At 42.5% G+C, this 21,180-nt stretch overlaps 3 protein-coding genes across 4 annotated transcripts in view; 1 reads left to right on the top strand and 2 right to left on the bottom strand.

Annotated features, from left to right (window-relative positions):
* Positions 1 to 12,853, bottom strand: part of LOC6541803 (unconventional myosin-IXb) — a 28,719-nt gene extending 15,866 nt beyond the window's left edge. The window contains exons 1-3 of the mRNA XM_015159924.2: positions 12,541 to 12,853; positions 2,826 to 3,295; positions 2,421 to 2,638 (exon numbers count right to left, since the gene is read on the bottom strand). Coding sequence (XP_015015410.1) covers positions 2,421 to 2,638; positions 2,826 to 3,256 — 649 coding nt within the window. The 5' untranslated portion in view covers positions 3,257 to 3,295; positions 12,541 to 12,853. The remainder of the gene's footprint in view (positions 1 to 2,420; positions 2,639 to 2,825; positions 3,296 to 12,540) is intronic.
* Positions 12,854 to 13,246: 393 nt separating this feature from the next.
* On the bottom strand, positions 13,247 to 15,341 carry LOC6542165 (zinc finger protein 436). The gene is made up of 2 exons (XM_001969169.3): positions 15,018 to 15,341; positions 13,247 to 14,959 (listed from the first exon to the last, which is right to left on the bottom strand). Exons 1-2 carry the CDS (start codon positions 15,180 to 15,182, stop codon positions 13,448 to 13,450), a joined length of 1,677 nt encoding a protein of 558 aa, XP_001969205.1. The 5' UTR covers positions 15,183 to 15,341; the 3' UTR covers positions 13,247 to 13,447.
* Positions 15,342 to 15,819: 478 nt separating this feature from the next.
* LOC6542883 (putative 1-acyl-sn-glycerol-3-phosphate acyltransferase acl-2) lies at positions 15,820 to 21,111 on the top strand. Of its 2 annotated transcripts, none has more exons than XM_001969168.3 (3): positions 15,820 to 16,201; positions 19,768 to 19,978; positions 20,044 to 21,111. In XM_001969168.3, the coding sequence occupies exons 2-3, from the start codon at positions 19,803 to 19,805 to the stop codon at positions 20,681 to 20,683; spliced, it is 816 nt and encodes a 271-aa protein (XP_001969204.1). In that variant the 5' UTR covers positions 15,820 to 16,201; positions 19,768 to 19,802; the 3' UTR covers positions 20,684 to 21,111. The 2 variants fall into 2 exon arrangements, with proteins under 2 accessions (XP_001969204.1, XP_026835043.1); XM_026979242.1 differs by lacking the exon at positions 15,820 to 16,201 and adding an exon at positions 19,181 to 19,315.
* The last annotated feature ends 69 nt before the right edge of the window (positions 21,112 to 21,180 follow it).

Here is a 21,180-nt window from a genome sequence, read left to right as displayed (position 1 = left end):
AACTCCACTTATCTTAATCGGATTTTGAAGTGGCATATCTCTAAATGTTTCTGGCGCAATTCTCTAAAAATCTGCATTCAAATTTAGAAATTTATTTTTTTTCAATTTTTTTGTCATTTTTCTGATGTAGAAATTCCAAAAAGTTAAAAAATGTCACAAGGCTAAAGTTCTAAACTCCATAACTCCACTTATCTTAATCGGATTTTGAAGTGGCATACCTCTAAATGTTTCTGGCGCAATTCTCTAAAAATCTGCATTCAAATTTAGAAATTCATTTTTTTTTCAATTTTTTGTCATTTTTCTGATGTATGATGTAGAAATTCCAAAAGTTAGAAAATGCCCCAAGGCTAAAGTTCTAAACTCCATAACTCCACTTATCTTAATCGGATTTTGAAGTGGCGTACCTCTAAATGTTTCTGGCGCAATTCTCTAAAAATCTGCATTCAAAGTTAGAAATTTATTTTTTTTTCAATTTTTTGTAATTTTTCTGATGTAGAAATTCCAAAAAGTTAAAAAATGTCACAAGGCTAAAGTTCTAAACTCCATAACTCCACTTATCTTAATCGGATTTTGAAGTGGCATATCTCTAAATGTTTCTGGCGCAATTCTCTAAAAATCTGCATTCAAATTTAGAAATTTATTTTTTTTTCAATTTTTTGTCATTTTTCTGATGTATGATGTAGAAATTCCAAAAAATTAAAAAATGCACCAAGGCTAGAGTTCTAAACTCCATAACTCCACTTATCTTAATCGGATTTTGAAGTGGCATATCTCTAAATGTTTCTGGCGCAATTCTCTAAAAATCTGCATTCAAATTTAGAAATTTATTTTTTTTTCAATTTTTTGTCATTTTTCTGATGTATGATGTAGAAATTCCAAAAAATTAAAAAATGTCACAAGGCTAAAGTTCTAAACTCCATAACTCCACTTATCTTAATCGGATTTTGAAGTGGCATATCTCTAAATGTTTCTGGCGCAATTCTCTAAAAATCTGCATTCAAATTTAGAAATTTATTTTTTTTTCAATTTTTTGTCATTTTTCTGATGTATGATGTAGAAATTCCAAAAAATTAAAAAATGCACCAAGGCTAGAGTTCTAAACTCCATAACTCCACTTATCTTAATCGGATTTTGAAGTGGCATACCTCTAAATGTTTCTGGCGCAATTCTCTAAAAATCTGCATTCAAATTTAGAAATTCATTTTTTTTTCAATTTTTTGTCATTTTTCTGATGTATGATGTAGAAATTCCAAAAGTTAGAAAATGCCCCAAGGCTAAAGTTCTAAACTCCATAACTCCACTTATCTTAATCGGATTTTGAAGTGGCGTACCTCTAAATGTTTCTGGCGCAATTCTCTAAAAATCTGCATTCAAAGTTAGAAATTTATTTTTTTTTTCAATTTTTTGTAATTTTTCTGATGTAGAAATTCCAAAAAGTTAAAAAATGTCACAAGGCTAAAGTTCTAAACTCCATAACTCCACTTATCTTAATCGGATTTTGAAGTGGCATACCTCTAAATGTTTCTGGGGCAATTCTCTAAAAATCTGCATTCAAAGTTAGAAATTTATTTTTTTTTCAATTTTTTGTAATTTTTCTGATGTAGAAATTCCAAAAAGTTAAAAATGTCACAAGGCTAAAGTTCTAAACTCCATAACTCCACTTATCTTAATCGGATTTTGAAGTGGCATACCTCTAAATGTTTCTGGGGCAATTCTCTAAAAATCTGCATTCAAAGTTAGAAATTTATTTTTTTTTCAATTTTTTGTAATTTTTCTGATGTAGAAATTCCAAAAAGTTAAAAAATGTCACAAGGCTAAAGTTCTAAACTCCATAACTCCACTTATCTTAATCGGATTTTGAAGTGGCATACCTCTAAATGTTTCTGGCGCAATTCTCTAAAAATCTGCATTCAAATTTAGAAATTTATTTTTTTTTTCAATTTTTTGTAATTTTTCTGATGTATGATGTAGAAATTCCAAAAGTTAGAAAATGCCCCAAGGCTAAAGTTCTAAACTCCATATCTTATCTTAATCGGATTTTGAAGTGGCGTACCTCTAAATGTTTCTGGCGCAATTCTCTAAAAATCTGCATTCAAAGTTAGAAATTTATTTTTTTTTCAATTTTTTGTAATTTTTCTGATGTAGAAATTCCAAAAAGTTAAAAAATGTCACAAGGCTGAAGCTTTAAACTCCATAACTCAACTTATCTTAATCGGATTTTGAAGTGGCGTACCTCTAAATGTTTCTGGGGCAATTCTCTAAAAATCTGCATTCAAATGTAGAAATAATTTTTTATCTTGTTTTTACTTTCTAATAATAATAGAGTGCTCTTCGTTCTTAATTTTGGTGTTCCAATTATCAATATATTACATGTACAAGAATTTTAATTTTAATCAAGCTTTCTTGCAATTTGGTTTTACCTGTGATATTTCCTGTGGTTTTGTTGCATGTCTTTTTCCTCTTGGGCACTGGAAGCGTGTAAATGGCTGAGAACTTGGCAAACCTTTCCACCACAGCACTCGTCCTGTTCGACTTGAGGTCCTTTTTGTCCGCTTGGACTTTTCCTGGCGGGGATACGGACTTGCACTGCGCAATGGGGGTTGAGGTTTTCGTTTGCTTTGGTGACGGCGTTGTGGAACTAAAAATGACAGACTTCATTAGTATTGAAAACATGATGAGATGATAATAATGCCATATCAATTGTGATTTGATATATTCAAGGCAATTGCAATATAAATAGAAATACAAATGAGAGAAATATTCAATATTTTCTCTAATCATACATTTCTCTAATATTATTTGGGTTTATGCTATTAATCACTCACCTGACTGCCTTGTGGTACTGGCAGAAAAAGTCGGGTCGCATGCGATGGCGACAGAGGAAGTCCTCGCACAGTCGCAGGACATCGTCATCCTCGCAGTTGTCGCTGTGGCTGGTGGTCTCGCTATCCTGGTCCTCCTCCTCCTCCTCGTCCCCATCCTCCAGCTGATCCCGCTCCAATCGCACCTCGCCGCCGCTCGCCTGGGCATCCTGCTGCTCCGGCGGACTGTAGAGAAAGGTTGGCAGGGAATCGCCAAGGAAGTCCGGTATGTTCTCAAAGAAGTCCGCCGTTCGCTCGTAGCTGCTGCTGCTGGCATCGGAGCTCTTGGAACGCTGCAGCTGGGACTTCAAGCCGCGACTCCTGCTCTTGTGGTAGGTCAGCAGCTGGTGGCGGCCCACATCGTAGTCGGCATAAGTCTGGTCCGGCAGCAACATAGCAGCCTCATCCTGATCGACCCATCCACTGGTCAACAGCTGGAACGGCGAAAACTTCCGTCCGTTGTAATGAGTATTATAGCAATAGTTATCCTCCTTCTTTACCAACTTTAGCTGACACAATTTCTCGCAAAACCTCTTTCTAACCAGACAGCTTATAAACAAAGATTGTAATACTAGGAAGCACTGAGCTGGATCTCTCCCAATTGACGAAAGTGGGATTGAGGACTTGGCCCGCTTTGGCATTTGGCCAGCACCGACTCCGAGCCAAGCGACTGGTGAAAAATCGATCGCGACATCAATTCGCATTTTAATTGCTTTTAAATTAAGTGCGCATGCGCCTGGTCGCAGGAGGCCGGCTTCCGCGTCTGCAGGTCCATAAACCTGTCGGTTTATTGGCGCAGCCGATTACCACGATTAGCGTGACCATGACGAAGGTGACAGACACGGACGCTAATGCCTTTTACTGCCCAGCTCAGATGGGTCTGGCAGTGGGAATGGATCTCGCCTGGGGGCGGGGTCGCTGGCGGAGATGGACCTGGAGATGGTCTGGGCCACACCACGCCATGCAACATGTTGCAAGTGCGGCTAAACAGATGAGTTGCTTGGCCAAATGAGACGCGGTATTTACGCCACACGCGGCCACTTCGCCGTGTGGTCCTCCGAGTACCCGGCCCGTTGGCAATTAACTCAAATGATTGTCATAAAGTGTTGGACGTGTGCGGAGGAACATGTGGCCGCCATCGGCAGCAGAAATCGGAGACCTGGCCGCTGCCGTCGGCATTTCTCAATGTCACCACAGCAGGCGGCGGCGTTTGATTAAAGTCACAGGGAAAAACACAAGGAAAAAGCTTCAAAAAATTCTGATTCCCAGATGGGACACACACATTATATTATTCCTGACAAAAATATAACTGATAAGGCGGATACTATATGCATATATGATAATATGCATACTCGAACCGATTTATATTTGATTCCGAAATGAGTTTCATTTTGTGTAGTAGTCGTAGGCTTCCTTCCAACACATAAACATAGCTCCCTTGTTGTCTTGATAATTTACCATTATGATATGTGATAATTTACCAAGTGCCCATTTTCTCTGCCTGTAAATGTCAGTTGGAGATCAGAGATATCAGAGCCACTTGTGGTTTATTACGCAACATGAGGGAAAAGCCTTGGAGGAAGGGGGTAACATGAAAGGCCTATTCCCACAGGGCCAACAATCTAGTACTTTGATTTAGTCAATACATATGGCTGCTGATTGGCTCCACCTTACCCAAATGCCCCTGTTCCCCACCACGAATCCTATCTCTCGCGGCTGACAGATTACACGGCCAAGGAAATGTTTGGCCATAAATCGGCTTGGCCAGCGGAAACGAAACGGCAGCCATGCCATCCGGAACAATTTGGCTATCTGAACATGGCTAATCGCCTGGTCGCCGCTCCTTTTAGAATGAATAAAATATGTCATCTAATAAATGCGCACGGACAGCAGGAGCAGGAGCAGGAGCCGGAGCCGGAGTATCGGAGTATCAGGTAGCGACATCGCATAAAATAAAATAAATCTCATAAATATGCAGGCTGTGCGGAGCTGAAGTTCGAGCTAAAGATGCAGATGCAGATGGAGGTGGAGATGGAGATGGAGGTGGGGATGGAGTTGGAGTTGGTCCGTCTAGACCCGTTCGCTGGAATACCTGGGCGATGGGTCTACCTGGCAAATGTTGCGACTGACTGCTGCTCGTTTGCTCCGACGGGAATTTATTTATTCTAACCACCAATGCGATATACAATTTCCACTCCAATCTGTAAAGTGGAAGACAAACGCTGCTGTGGGTCGCTCCACTCCCCAAGCCGAAACCTTTCCAAGGGAGCACCCTTTCCCATGTGGGGGGCCGCTGGCGATTTGCATTCGCTGGCATTTCAACAAATCAGCATTCGTACGCCGAGTTCAGGTATGAATTAATAAGTAAGCTGAAACTCGGACAGATAGAAATGTTTCTTCTAGCTCCACTCATATCAAGTGAGAAGTAGACCACAGTGGCAAAAGATTAGCGCCTCATATATAAACTAGCTACTCATTTCAAGATCTGAAAGAAAGATATATCTGTCTTGTATAAGCAATTGGAATCTGTTCTTTACTTTCATTATTTCATTATTTAAAAAACAACACGGATATCTGATTAGTTAAAGCCCGCCTGGGCAAACATTTACAATCAATTTGAAGGCATCGACTGCGCAATTTCCCAGGCCTGCAGATGATTGCAGGCCTAGAATGTGGCCCTTCCCGGGGCCTAGAACTGCTGCCCCGAGTAAGAGGTGCACTTTTGACTGGATACATGGAAATTACATGATTTAACTTAATTTAATAAAGAGCCAAGGGCGGCAAGTCCATCTCAAGGCCTAGTCGGTGCCCCCAACAAACTACAGCTGCTATCGCATCGTGGTATCGTGGCTCGCTTTTGTGATTTACCGCGGGTTTGCTCCCCACTCCACGAAATCCCTGCCAAGGGTCGAGCGCCGCCCCCGCCAGTCTCCACCAAAGTTACACTGCCCAACAGGGTTGGGCGTCAAGCTAAATAGTACCACATACACTGTTTTACCAAGCCAGAATTATTAAAACATTATAAAGCATTATTCAAGTGTTCTTAGTACCCTTTGTTACCAAGTGGGCCGAAAATCTATTAAATAACAAAGTATAAATATGGAGTAAAACCTCAGCTCCAAAGGCATTAGATCTACCAAGAGGAGAAGAGAAACACCCCAGTTTTGTTGACCTGTGTAGCCAGAAACAAAGTTTTCGGTGGAGTCAAAGTCGGAGCCATGGCGTCTTGATCGTCCATCAACGTGGAGGGGCTACGGATGTGGATGTGTATGCTGTCCTCGAACTTGGACACACTTCCAGAAATCTGTTGGCCAGCCAATTGGGCTGGCTGCGCATGGCCGGATATGCGACTGATACGCGATTTCTCGCAGTGCATGGCTTTGTGTAGATCAAGAGATTTTGATTAATAGGTGGTGGTGGCCAGGGTCTGGACGAAGGTAGTCGAAGGTAGGCCATTGGAGACCCGGACGACTCCTTGGCCATGGCCTCGGGTTAGACATTGAGAAATATTTTCGCGAATCGAGTCGACAGACGAAGGCATTCGAAACTGAATGAATTTGGCGCGGATGCCATGTGGTTGTAGCTCTTGTTGATTTGGTAATCGCGTTTGTTCTGCCCGTTGTTCCAGAATGTAACCATTCCATTCTGCACATTAATAATAATTTTCCGAGAAAATCGATATCTGCATTCGTATGTGATTTTCCACGTAATTATGAATTATCATTTGGCTTTAAGCGGAAAGTACTGTGTTTGCAATGCAAGCAACTTTTCCAGCTGGAAGCTAATTGAAGTAGCTTCAGCTTCTCAAATGAGTTGACCTCTATTTACCCTACATTATGCGCCCGAAATAACCCGTGTAGTCGATCTTATGATGGGTATCTCTATCCTCTGCTCAGGGCTACAATTAAAAAGCTACCCGGCTGTCAGTGAACAGGCGAAAAAAGAGGTTTAGCCAGCGAATCGAAGTAGCTACAATGTATGCGAAATTGGAATCCGCATTGAGTTCGCATTCGGCATTAATATTCGCAAGCCTGCCGAACATTTTCAACGGAACTTAAATGCATGAAAATTGCAAATATCGTCACGTTTCTGGCTTTAAGGATAATTACGTGTGCATAGCTCAGCAGGCTGTGAGGCTGTGATGCTGGGGAAAAAGAGGCAGTTGGTCTTCAACCTGTGCAAGATTCAATTTGCGAATTTCACAGCCATAAACAAAGAACCAGCAGAGGCCAAGGAAAAGGCGACGAGGTTTCAGTCACGAATGAGCCCAGTGGCCGAGGGCGGGAGCTGAGGATCTCTGGATCTCTGGCTCCCAGAAAATGGAAAGTACTGGAAAGCTGGTTCTGAGCAGAAACCCAGAACCCAGTACCCAGAACCCAGAACCAGAAGCGGAAACGGATGAGGATGAGGAAGTGCACAGCGGAAAGCGGCACGTAACGTGCTAATTTATGTGGGAGTACCGCTCCATGCTCCATCCCAATCCCGGACTGGCACACCTGACATCCAAGCCCGCCATCCGCCGACGAGGAAAGGTGTGTGAAAACTTTTAATCGAATCTTAATTGCATTAGGTCCCAACAAGGCACATCTCTCCGGCTTTAAATTCGACTTCAGCAATGTCGATTGGAAGCACGACGATCGCTCCATAATAGATCGATCTAAGTCCACGCACAGTGGTTGGCACGATAATAGGTCCCTGTACATATGTACCTATATATAAATTAGAGAACAGATAATCTTCGAAAACTTCTTTGGAGTTCTGAAGTTCTAGATGCGTACTGTGAAGAGAAAAATGGTAATCACAGGTGTTTTCATTCCCATCCAGGTTTATTTAAAAATAAAACGATTTCACACTAATAACCTATTGTGTTGACCGCCGCTGTGCCTGCTTCGATCTATCCGCATTGCGTTAAATTTCTGGTCGCGTGCAGGTTACGCAATATCGTTGCGAATCACGATGCCAGTGGATGTGGATGCCAGCACGTGTAGCCCGCTAAGGACCTGGCCAAGATCACAATCGCGGTTGGCCCACAAAAACTTGTCCTCGCCATTCCGACGGCGCTGCACAGTGGCATTGGCATTGGCATTGGCATTGGCAGTGGATCGGTGGCCAATAAAAGGAGGCAAACAATTAGACGAGGCTCCTCTGGTTCTTAAGCCACCGGAGTGCTCAAGCCCGACTCGAAATATTTATGAATTGCAAAGCCCGCTGTTGCATAAGCCATCATCAGTCAGTTCTCATCAAGATAAACAGCCTGTGGATGACTCCAACTTGACCTGTGGCTGCCATTGATCTTGGATCCTAGCTGTTTTGGAGCCACAGGTATACAAAAGGTGTACAAGCCAATCAGCAGATTCTTAACGATTGAGTTTTATACTAATTGTGGGTTTCGAGCCGTCCGCTAGGCATTGTAAAAATAAAGTTCAATTTGCCCAAAGTGCTAAAAGGTTTTATTAGCTGTTGAATTTGTTGTAACACTTAAAGCTGCATTTGGAACTGCCTAACCTTAACAAACTGATGAACTATTGATGTTCAAACTATTTAACAAACTGATTAACTATTGATGTTCAAACTATTTAACAAACTGATGAACTATTGATGTTCAAACTATTTAACAAACTGATGAACTATTGATGTTCAAACTATTTAACAAACTGATTTTAGCAATAATGAAAGGAACTGAAACATTTGAAACCTTGTATCATGAATTAAATTCGCAGGCTAGATTCCTTTTTAATTGCAGGGCGAGTTTTTATTAATCGCGTTTCCTTTCACAGTGAGTTATTAAATAGCAATATATGATTCCAGGTTAACTAATCCCGACTCAATTTGGCTTAACCAGTTTGCAATTACTCGGTGGCTTACTCCAATTTTTTGTTTCGCTATGAATTCTTTAGAACGTGCGTGCAAAAAACGAGTTAGCAAACTGGAATACTGAATCTAAAAATCGTTAACTTTTCAAGTTGAGAACAAAGACCATAAATAAGTAGATATTAGATATTGATGCACTTCCTTGGACTCCCATGAACTTGCCGCCTAGCTGGAAAAGATAGTAAGTAACCTGCTATGGGTGTATTTTCTATTGGCAACCACATAGGTATCTATCTCTCCCACGCGGCAAGTCAAAGAGCACGAGGAACAGGGACAGGGAATTCCTCAATAGAGCTCCGTGGCCAAACAAATGTGGACACGTTCGATGGGCAAGTGACCCATGGAGGCACCGGCACAGCCTCACATACAAATAAGTTGGCCAAACCTCGGGGAACGTGAAATATTTTCGTAATTTGTGCAGGATGCGATAAAGAAAATGCAATCGCAATTGCCATGGCCCAAGAGCTACGGCAATGGCAATGGCTATGGCTATGGCCATGGATGTGGCTTTGGCCATGGATATGGATGTGGATGTGGATGTGGCCAAAGCAACTGCACACCCTTGGTCAACATTTCCGCATGGGCACTATGGATCACTGGCAGTTGACAGCACACACACACAGCTGCACACCCACACCCACACCAGATTCTGGAGGTGATTCTGGGCATCCTGCGCAAGAAGGGGTCTATAGCAGTGCACTGCCGCTCCGGGGCCCAATTCCAAGATTGAACCTCACCTCGCATCACCTGCGCCATTTGCAGTGGATCGGTGGGCCCGGGTCAAAATTGCTTGTCGAGGAATTTATTCGCAAGGGTTCTGCAATTGGTCGCTGGATCGATGTGCCCAGTTTCAGTTGGCGGACCCACTAATTTGTGACTGTTCCTCGCAGACAAGGGGCATTTCTCAAGAGTGGAAATGCCGATTCGAGTCGAGCAATTTACACAATTATGGAAATCACCTGGCATGAGCGGCGGTTAAAAATATCCGATCCAAATACTGGAAAACATACAGTACAACACAATAGAACACACCATTTATTTCGACATTTACTGAAGAGCTAAAGCGCTCTTAGTTGATAAATCTCCAACTGCCACCTCCATTTGCAGCCGTGTATGGAATTTCCTGCTTATCTGGATAGATTAATAAGCAGTTGGGCACTGGGCACTGGGCACTGGGCAGAGGCACTCACGATTGACACTGGAGCTGCAGCGGCGCTCATTAAGTATATATATCCTCGATGGGCAGGCGGAGACACTAACAACTAATTAACACTTCCAGCTACTTCCACGCCCACCGAACCGGCTAACCGTTTGCCGGCTGAATTAATGAACGAATTAAGGCTTGCGTGACGACATGATGTGATCCGAGGACTGGAAGGGCGGTGCTGTGGAGACGACGTCATAGCCATCGTCACCAGAATCGCCACCATGGAAAAGTCGGAGGCGTGCCACTGCCACTCGGATGGGCCAGCAGCACAACATCGCCACGGCCAAGAAGCAAATGTCGTGCCAAACAAATACCTCATGAGATCGTCGAGGACGGGGAGCCAAGGAACTGGTTTCTGGCGGCAGCCTCGTCGCGCGACAGTCAGCGGAACGGGGAAAAAGTGGCAAGGATTCAGCTCGAAGCTGGGAGCACCTTTGAAAAGGTGATCATAAGGGGATATTTATGCTAATGGGCAGCAATATGGAATATATAGGTTTTAATTGGATTACTTTTGCGCTGGACGATTTAACCTTGTTGATCCTGAATTTAACTTTCGGAACTTCTTTCCCGGCTATAATCTAAGACTCTAAGCATATTAACTATAATCTGACGTTCTCAGCGTCATAACAAAACGATCCACGGAACGCAAAGACCCTTTGCGAGGACAGAAAGACAAAAAGCTGGCATGAATGTTTATGATACAGTAAGCGGATGGCGACAAAAACGACTGAAGATGATGGAAAACCGGAGGTCTAACACCGCCTGTCAGCCAAGTGGAACGTTATACTCGTACTATACATGCAGCATTTGCTGCATCGCATTGTCTGCGCAGAAGAAAGTGAATTGTAAATTGAATTGCATCTGATCAAAAACAAGCGAAACGGATGTGAAACGAAAACGTCTTTCTCCCAACAGCGAAATACTCTTCAGAGAAACAGCATGGGGAGTACTTATGAGAGATTAGCTGGGTAGTGCCTGGCATATACATCTACATCTACAGGGGGCACAGAGGAGGCACTGCCTCCGATTGACAGATGTAAAAGTGTCGTCTGTCTGGCTGACATTGATGCATTCGAACTGGTATTCGTATTCCCATCAGTCCGCCGATTTGCAATACATGATGCACAATGTTGGGATGGGTCGATAAGGTCTGCCCTGAAAGGGAAGACAGCCTGGGAATGGGTATCTCCAACACACATCATTCCATACAAAATGATGTATCTTTCGGTCTCGGTTCAGTGAGTTTGGCAGCTAAGATATCAACTTGCAATTTAAATTAATTATTTTTTCAACTTGCACTCCAAAATCAGGCTTCAAATTCAGTTGAAACCTAACTTTAATTTTCATTTTATTTCACATTAGAAAAAGGAATAAAACTTAAGTTTTAACAACTGGGAAATGCTTTATAGATGTAAGACGCAATCAGATCTGGAAGATATCCGCCAAGGGGATGTTCATAGTTCGTGTATATGATGAGTAATTAAGTTGTTGCGAGCTGTATGGCTTAAGAATTCGCGCCCGAAGGCTTGTATGGCACAATTTCTGTAAAATATTGTAAATCAGCTCTAGTTGCGTGCTAAATAGAGTTTTCCATCAAACTAGCGTCCATTTATCTTCCCAGGAAGTGGAATCGTTCGTCCGCCAGTCCGCCAGTCCACCAGCTAATCGGAATGAGTAAGACTTCAACCTTTGCATCCGCAGAAGTAAAATTGCTCTCGCAAATGTTCGCAAGTCCACAATCGCGGCACTTTCGCACCACAGGTGGTTCCACGGAATCTCGTGCATCCAGACACGCAATCCACAAAGGAAGCTAGTGAGTCAATTTCACTGCGGTAGCTTATTTATCGACGGCCACAAAGGTTCTAATGAAAGCTGTCAAGAACTTAAAGATTTCGCCACTCTATTGGTTTATGGTTTACTAATTCGTGTAGGGCAGTAAGTAAAGACATTATCCCATAAATCGGATAAAAAGGAAATAGCTTGGGGACTATAAAGAAGACTTCAACCATTGCATACATACATACATATACAGCAAATATATGCCAATACTTGTATAACAATCGGGTGCAAGCACAGCTTTTATTATGAAATGATTAAGCCTGAAACTTAGCCAGAAGGTTACCATGGGCTACACAAAAGAGAACCCCTCGCATTCCTTGAGGTTTAAATGGACAAAAAGCGACGACACGAAGGACTCGACGTCTGGCAACTGGGATTCTACGTGCCTTTACTTGCGAGTACCACTGCCTCTCGTGCCCCTTATCTTTTTGGGAATGACAAAAGTTGCTGGTGCTACTCAAATCATGCAACCTTCCGTGGCTACCCCGCTGCATGGTCCGCCAACCTTGTGGATATTTCAATTCAATCAAAGGAAAGCAGCGCGGACCGCTGATCATGCCCCGGCAACATGTTCATTTGTCATGGCTGGGGATGGGTCAGGCTCCGGCCGAGGATTGGGGGACTGGGAACTGAGTGCGCCCAGCGGGAACGCCAACACCTAAACACCCAAAGACCCAAGACCCCGGGCCAGCACAGCACCGACATACACATAAATCGCCTGCGAAGTGACCCTTGCCGGTGCCAAGGTAATTGCGTACTTACCGCTCTCAGCGGAACCTGAACCTATCCAAAGCCAAGCGAACCGTAAGGTGGATTCGAATTCCCTCGATTGCGTGCCCGTTTCGGGAATAGATTTATCGTCTCGTTTGAAATCCGCACTTTATTTATGGTAGCTTGGCCACATTTCTTTGTGGATGCCCCCTCCTACTCTTATTATTTATTATTCTATCAAGCGTTACACTGTCAGCACCAGCACAATTCACTACGCGCACTTCCAGACGATTACGAGATCTCCAGGCGATCGAGATCCGAGCGATGGTCGAGGCACTACCGTACGAGGCGACCTCACGAAAGAGTCTGCAGCGTTGCAGTTGCTTTGAAGCTTTGAAGCAAGACAACTTGCAACTTGTTGCACGCAACATGCTGGTCTGCGATGTCCGCTGAGAAATGGGCTCTCCAAAATGTTTAATGGTTAACTTCTAAATTAAACAAATAAATACCTTGACTCCTCTAAGAACTAACTAATATTATTTATCGATTCTTATATTTAATTACGTTAAGAAGAAAAACGCTTAGTTAGATTTTAAAAATATTTCGTTGTCCATTTGTATTACTTGATATTTTATTTATATATATTAAATAAAACTACTTACTTAGTCCAACATCTATGGAGATGTTTTTAAGTAAAGCAGAATCCTTACCAATATATGTATGAGGAAATTTGAATATCTTTACAAAATCAGTCGATCTCAAAGATAACTTGTTCAGGTTTGGCCTTTTATTAAAAACCGCTAAGCTAATTTTGGCAGACATTAGACAGATGACTTAAACTACACAGATCCATTTCCATCAATGGAACATAAGTTGACCTGAAAGACTAAAACAGCCTTGACCTACAAAACTTTTCCAACCTATCAACTAAGCTTGTTAAATATGTAAATATGTAATTCTACTCCTCGGGACGAGTCTCGCTGTAGAAGCCCAGATTCATTGTGGGAATCATGTTGCTGTAGAAGGACAGTTCCGCCGCCGAAGGACGCATTGGCTGGGGTTCCTGAACTACCGGAGCCGTCATAGCCACTGGAGCCTGTTCGGCCATTTTTAGGGGCAGAACAGAAGCCTCTTGAGCCCGCTGGGCCATCTTGTGCTGCAACTGATGAACCTTAAGGTGATTCTCCAGCTCAATTTGATGCAGAAAGCTAATGCAGCAGATTCCGCACGTGAAACTGGGCCCATGGGCTTCCAGCTCATGGCGCTGCAGTTGCTCGCGTCGGTTGAAACCTTGATTGCATGTCTTGCAGGCGAACAGCGAGTCCATGTGAAGAGCTCGATGGCGTTGCAGGTCCCTCTCCCGTTGAAAAGTTCGATCGCAGACATCGCATCGGTAATTGCGCGAGTTTTTGGTTTGTGCGGGAGCCTTTTGTTTTGCCTGGAACGCCTGTTGCTGCAAGTCACCCTCCATCGGGGGAATTTGACCCATTTGCTGCTGCTGCTCTACGTCCCGCCTGGTGTGGACTTGCTGGTGGGCTAGCAGCTTATCCTTGCGCGAAAAGGAGTAAGGGCAGCGGCCACATTGAAAAGCCTTTACCTCTCCGTGTGATCGTGTATGGCGCATCATTTCCACAGCCGTCTGGAAAGATCGCGGACACTGCTGGCAAACAAACGGCTTGACACCGCTGTGAATGCGCATATGCTTGGTCAGATTGGTGTTCCGCGAGAAACTCTTGGAGCAAACGTTGCATGTGTAGGGCCTCACGCCAGTATGCACGATTGTGTGCTTTTTAAGATCGGAGCGGCGCACAAAGCCCTTCCGACAGTGGGCACACACATACGGACGCTCCGGGTCATGCAGTGTCTTTATGTGCGAAATCAAAGCGGGCCGGGTAACCAGCTTAAGATTGCAGTAGGTACAGCAGTACGGCGCATTAGGATCATGAGCAGTCCGCTCGTGCTCTTGACAGTCGACGGGCAGGGTGAAACCCAGATCACAGTATTGACAGAGGAACGCCCGTTTGGGCCGTGCCTCCGCGTTGTTGGCATTGGTGGCAACGGTCTTTTGAGCCGCCATCTGGGCCGCATCCATGCCCAATGGCATGTCGACGTCGTCGCCGTTCTGGCCATCTTCTTCGTCGTCCTCATCATAGTCTTCCTCCTCCTCATCATCATCGTCGTCATAGTTTTCGAACTCCCCGTCGGAGCCGAGTGCGAACTCGTCTTCACTGCTGTCAGCCATCTTCTCTGGATCGACGTCCACAATAATGCAGCCTTCCTCGGGCACAAATTCTCCGGGGTTTCCATTTAAGCCTGGACGGTACTTGGGATTATCTTTAATCAGCTCCTTTAATTGCTCCTGCAGGGACTGTTCCCGCTCCTGCATCCCTCTTCGCAGTTCGAAGGCATCTTTCACGATCTCCAGACAAGTTGAGCAAATGAGCTCCGACAAACATTCGTGGCGATCGTACTGCAAGTGGAGAAGTTATTTATGCACTTGTCCCATGGATTATCAAAAGCCCACTCACATGAACGCTCCAGAGACCCTGGGAAACCTCTGCAATGGACACATCCTTGCAAAACTCCACAGTGCCACCGAAAATGTTTAGCGAGTTGGGATCCGTTTCACGGTGGCACAACCGGCAAGTGCTCACATCCTCATCCTGGGTTATGTTGATCTCCGATGAATGCATTCTTCGATTATATGCATTTAAACCAGAATTGCATTAGATTATCAAACTGTTCAAGCAAACAAAAAGCCGCACCGGTGGAAATAAAACGCGTTGGTTAATGGTCAATCCACCACGATAGTATCGATAAGTCGCGAAATTTAACAACATGGCCCAATCGATTGTCGGAGGAAATCGATATACCGCTGCACAGTGGGTTACTTAAATGATTTATTGGAATATTTTAAAAAGCCACAACCAATTGAAATTGCACTATTTTGCATTTCAATAAAGTTCAGATTCATAAGAGTACTTTTCCATTTTAATATATTTAGTTTTCCATTTAATATATTTGGACCATAATTTTAGTAACTAATAAACTTATTTCTGAAATCTGATGCGCAAAATAAAGATCAAAGTGTTTAGTGTGTAATGGGGATGCGCAAATAGAATACAATGTAATTTCTTCCAACACGTTGACATTTTAAAAACTATTCCATAAAATATCTATTATAAGATTTACATAAGTATTTATTGCTAGTGCCACACTTTTAAATAAGAGTTGCATGTACCATTAAAGCAGCTCAGGAAATTAAAGTTATTGTTTAGAACGCGCATTGTACTTAATTGATGCGTACCTATGTAGGTACATGCGGTGAACATGCGAAGCGAAAGCTTTTTCAATTGCCCGCGGACTGTTGATTAAAGCGGAGGTATTTTTGAGTGCCGGCACTTTTTCGGCGAAAGTGGAAATTGTTTGAAAATCTGCGTGTACGCGCTAATATTTCGTTAACTAATCCTGATTGAGTGCTTGCGCGGGTTTTGTTTAATAGCAGTGCGATTATTTGTTCTTTGCAAAGTAACTGACGTTCGTGTAGAGGAATTTATTGCATTGCAGATGCTGCAAATTACACTAGAACGCACACATACACATCGCAAAACAACTGTTACGCCTACGCAGCAGCAGAAACAACAACAACAGCAGCAACAGCGAAGGAATTAGCAGCAACAATTTTCCACCCAAAGAGGGAAATAACTGTTCCGTGAGTTTGTACAATTTGGGCTGCATTTGTTGTTGTCCTCCCACGTACTTTTTGTCTTTATTATGCTCCTACTGCTTCTCCATCCTCCACTCCTTTTCTCTCCCCACCACCTCCCTCTTCCACAACAATCCTCTCCCATGCGGTTAGTGTGTTATTCCCGTCCTGAAGGAATAAAAGCAACAGCAACCCCGTGTACATTTATTGTTCTCTCCCCCATTGCACAGAGAGAAAATTTTGAACGTCATCACTTTCAATGCTTTTATTTTGATTATATAATTGAAATGATTAACTAATTGGATTGAAAACACATTGTGCTTTTAAGATTTTTCAATAAATATGAAGAACACTACTTGATATTATGATAAATTTGTAATATTTTAAATCAAGTTGAAAGTATTACAATTATTACATAAACAAAAAGCACACTTCATTTCCAATTAACATTGCAGTGTGAGAATTGAATTATTATTTTTTTCTGTGTACCTATCATGCTGTTAACCCGAGCTTGGTCTTACGCCCTGTAGTTCCCATGAGTGTTACTTGTTTTGCCACCAAGTCCCTGTTGATTTTGGGTTATTGGGATTCCTCACTTTTCACTGTTGCCATGGTGCGTATATAAATGAATAAGTGCGTGAATAATTCATGAATAAGGACTACGAAAAAGGGAATTTATAATGTTATGAAATTTCCAAAATTGGGCTCTTCCAAATGCGACTATTAGCCTATTTAGCCTATCATAGGCTTATGATTTAAAAAGTTGTTAAGAACAAAAACAATATCGCTGCGCACTAGCTACGCTGAAAAGGCTGAACCATAAAGATAAAATATAATTGTTAAAGTTAAATCAGCGCAAAGATTGCATTTTAGCTTAATGACAGGTTAAAGCACCTTGAAGCAGATAATATCACCCTATCGAATGAGCAAATTTGCTATCCTATGAGACTTCTGCTAATTTAATGTTTGTTTACACTTGCGTGCAATTACCTCGAAACATAGGAATATGGCATTTGCCGGACACATGAGAGTGCCTTCCAGTTTGGGTACAGTGAAAAACAACCAAAGATTAGGGTCCTAAACATTCCACTCGGCAATTAAGTGATCATTCGATGAGGAATGTCCAATCAGCAGATCAAATGAATCTGTGTCGTGACTCAAGCTAGGTCTAGTTCTAGAGCTTAGAGTCTTCTCGTTGACTTTGAACTTGACTTGAAACGCAGACGCTAAATTGACCGGCAAATGGAGACTGTGGAGAAGGTCCAGGCCCCAGACCCCAGACCCCGGGTCCGGACTTAAGTTAATTTCCGCCCTCGTCACACGCGTAGCAGCTTTGTAACGAAACAATGCCCATCATGACCCCGTCGTGAAATCATGCCACAATCTTATCAGTACCCTGAGCTTGTGCTGGCTGAATGAATCCCGTGTTCCCCTGTCCCATTCCGAACGCTTCGCTGAGATGGTCGAACGTCGATACTGATAATGGAAGTCAAAGCATTTACCCCCTTCGCGATATATTGAAAGCAGGCGGTGCCGGTGGAAATTGTTAACAAAAAGTCAAACAAGTGCAGTAGATAAATTGATTTTAGCACACTGTCAGAAATGTAAGTTAGAATCTTGACCCCTTTGAGTGCATAGTACTTATCTGAAATTTCTTCATTTGCATTCTAATCACTTGCAGGCTGTAAAACCATATCTGTAATTTACTTCTCTTTTAGCCCCCTAGAATAATAACAATGTAAGCTCTTATAGTTTCTTATATCATTGCTTAGTTTTCCGTGTGTACCTGGAACCCAATAAACGCAGAGGTATAAATAACGATAAACACGTGGAAATTCTATCGCCTAGCGTTTGTTTTTTGCAGAACCAATAACATAAGCCATTTATGACCAATTACTGAGCCGCTATATCGAAAGTCTAATATCGCATTGCAAATTAAGTACAAAGTTAGGACGAAAATGTGGCATTCACAATAATTTCCATACACGTTATGGAAAAAATCAATGAAAATCCAAGGAAATGGCATAACCACTAGATCTTGGCGCTTGATTAAGCCCTATTAGTTTCCATTCAACACGTAATTACTCTGCAAAAGGTCACGTCGGTATCAAGAGTTTGACATCAGTTCAGAGCTTCAACAGCCTAATTTCGTATATGTATATGTATATGCTATAATTACAATTGTCTTAATTGCTATTGCCAACATTGGAAGTCGTTTCGTATATAATTTACAAGCACAGGTTGTTAAAAGTAACTCAAGATCGACAAAACAATTGAAAGCAACTAAGTTCTGATTAGACCTCCAGTGCTGGAAGCTGAATTTAATATTGATATTGATGTGGTCATAAAGATAAAAGGATCATGTGATGAATTTGGAACCAAAAATGTACCAATCTCACGTAGACTTCTAATGTTTAAAGTACCCTTGGCGATATGCATAATGAGTTTAATGTTGCAAAATACACGCATCCCTTGTGTGTAATTACTTGAAATATAAAGTTGGAGTAATGATGTTCCTTCAAAAGTACATATGAGCTCTAACCTGAATGTCAAAGTTCGAGCTGTGAATTTCAGCCAAAAGTACAAACAAAGTAACATTGAATACCCGGCTTTTTTCGCTTAAGCGTTGGGTTGGATTGTACTTACTTACCACTTACTAGTTCTTCCCACTTCAGTATAACTATTCTTTTATTATTTATGTGTAATCTTTTAATCAAGCTGATTGTCCTCTTTCATTAATAACGAAAATGTGTGTTGCTATAAAAAGATTACCATACCATAAAACAACAGTAATCTCTTGGCAAAAGCAAATGCCTCCTTTTCGGGCCACTCGAGGCGTATCGCCAGCAGTTGATTACCATTGTGATCTCTCGAATCTACAATGTATGAACTATTCGTCATGGTTTTACCAAGAGCTGATAGAGAAGCTAAGTCGAACGTTTTGCTTATAACATGTATCAGCGAGATATCAAAGTTCACTGCCTTAATTCAAACAAAAGCAATTGGACACTTTCTGATAAGTCGTGCGCGATTCCCAGTTTAAACGGACCCACCTGTCAGTGGACTTCTCAGTTTTATTTGCCCCACCGGCGGTATCGGACGTGAGGCGACCTTGTTAAGGTTTGTTACCAAAGGGATAACGCTCGTATTTATAATCCAACTTGAGAAACATGGAAGTACTGGCAATAAAGCATTAATCACGCCAACTTCTAGTGGAACTATTTGTTCTGTTTGAAAAGCTATGGTGGAATATGGGTATAGAATTGATAAAAGCATCACATGATAGTTTGTTGACCAATCAAGACTGTATGCAAATTAGAGGGAATTGAAAATAATTGCCGCAGTGCGCCTTTTTCAACAATCTCGTAATCCCAAGTCTTTTTAAATTCAATAATGAGGATTTTTTGAATGAGCTTAGTCACGAATGTTGATTTTTCACTTTAGCTTGTAGCTTGTAGAAACCCAAGCATTAAATGTTCAATACAAAGGCCCAAGATTTCGAAAGATATTCGTTCAGCTTATAAAAATTACTATCAGTAATCATTTAAATTAAATATTTGTTATTATTTCAGAAAAGGGTACCTTTGCGGCTAAGTAGCTTCACAAAATGGCTTGCACATGCGAAGTAATTGGCCTGGCCTGCGTGGTGGCTCTAATCCTGAGCGCTACAGCCAAGGCTCCCTATCAGATGCGCATGTTCTTTATATTTTTTGGAGCTGGTGTGATAGTCTTTCTGTGCGTGCCCTTTATGATCCTGCGACCGAGGGACTATCGAAACGCGCTGTAAGTAAAAATACCTAACGCGCCCACCAAGTTTCCAAATTTATTCGAATATTTCAATCTTACAGTTTTCCATCATGGTGCTTCCGCCAGCTTTGCCGCCTGGTGGGCATAACAATGGAGGTGCGAGGTCTGGAGAATGTCCGTAAGGACCACGGCGCAGTGGTGATCATGAACCACCAGAGTGCTGTTGATCTTTGCGTTCTGGCCTATTTGTGGCCAGTGATCGGAAGAGCAACAGTCGTCTCCAAGAAGGAGGTTCTCTACATTCCATTCTTTGGCATTGGCGCATGGCTCTGGGGAACCCTCTACATTAACCGGTCCCGCAAGACCGACTCGATCAACTCTCTGCAAAAGGAGGCCAAGGCGATACAGGAGCGCAACTGCAAGCTACTGCTCTTCCCGGAGGGCACGCGGAACTCCAAGGACTCGCTGCTGCCGTTTAAGAAGGGTTCGTTCCACATCGCACTCCAGGGCAAGAGTCCCGTTCAGCCGGTGGTCATATCGAAGTACTCATTCATGGATGACGAGAAGAAGACATTCCGTCCTGGCCACGCCCTAATCCACATCCTTCCCGAGGTGTCCACCGAGAAGTACCAGAAGGAGGACGTACAGCTGCTGATCGACGAATGCCAGTCCATCATGCAGGCTGAGTACACAAAGCTGAGCAAAGAAGGCCAAGCCTCAAGCTCGAAGAAGCAGGCATAAGACTGGATAGGCTGGGATCAAACTCAGGTTACATAAAAATGACACCCAAACACCAGTGTATGTTGGGTTTGATTTGGGTTTTAATGTACAATCGATCTAAAAGATTTGCCTATCCATGGATGAGATGAATCAAAAGCAACGGAAAGCCGATATTTGAGGGACGTTAAACGGTTGGCCTAGTATTAAGCTTACACTATATCACCCCATCGGTGAATTTTCGATTAATATATTAATATATTAACTGTTTTACCTCCAGTACATGCATGTGTATGCCCAGAGCTTTTTTTCGACTTAGCGAGAAACAAACGGAAAACAAATTTTACAAGCGAAGAAAGCGCATTTGTTAGATGTTTAGCTTTATGCAAATAATGTATTGATTTATTTGTGAATAATGAAATGAGACCTATTTAATAAAACATTTTGCACTGAACAAATATTGTATTTTTGAATTCCTTTTTTTCCCGCCAAAGATGTGGTAATTGCCTATCGTTTACATC

Source organism: Drosophila erecta, unplaced genomic scaffold (genome assembly GCF_003286155.1).
Source record: "Drosophila erecta strain 14021-0224.00,06,07 unplaced genomic scaffold, DereRS2 tig00000055-arrow-pilon, whole genome shotgun sequence".
Lineage (NCBI taxonomy): Eukaryota > Metazoa > Arthropoda > Insecta > Diptera > Drosophilidae > Drosophila > Drosophila erecta.
This window is presented reverse-complemented; position numbering and strand designations above follow the sequence as displayed.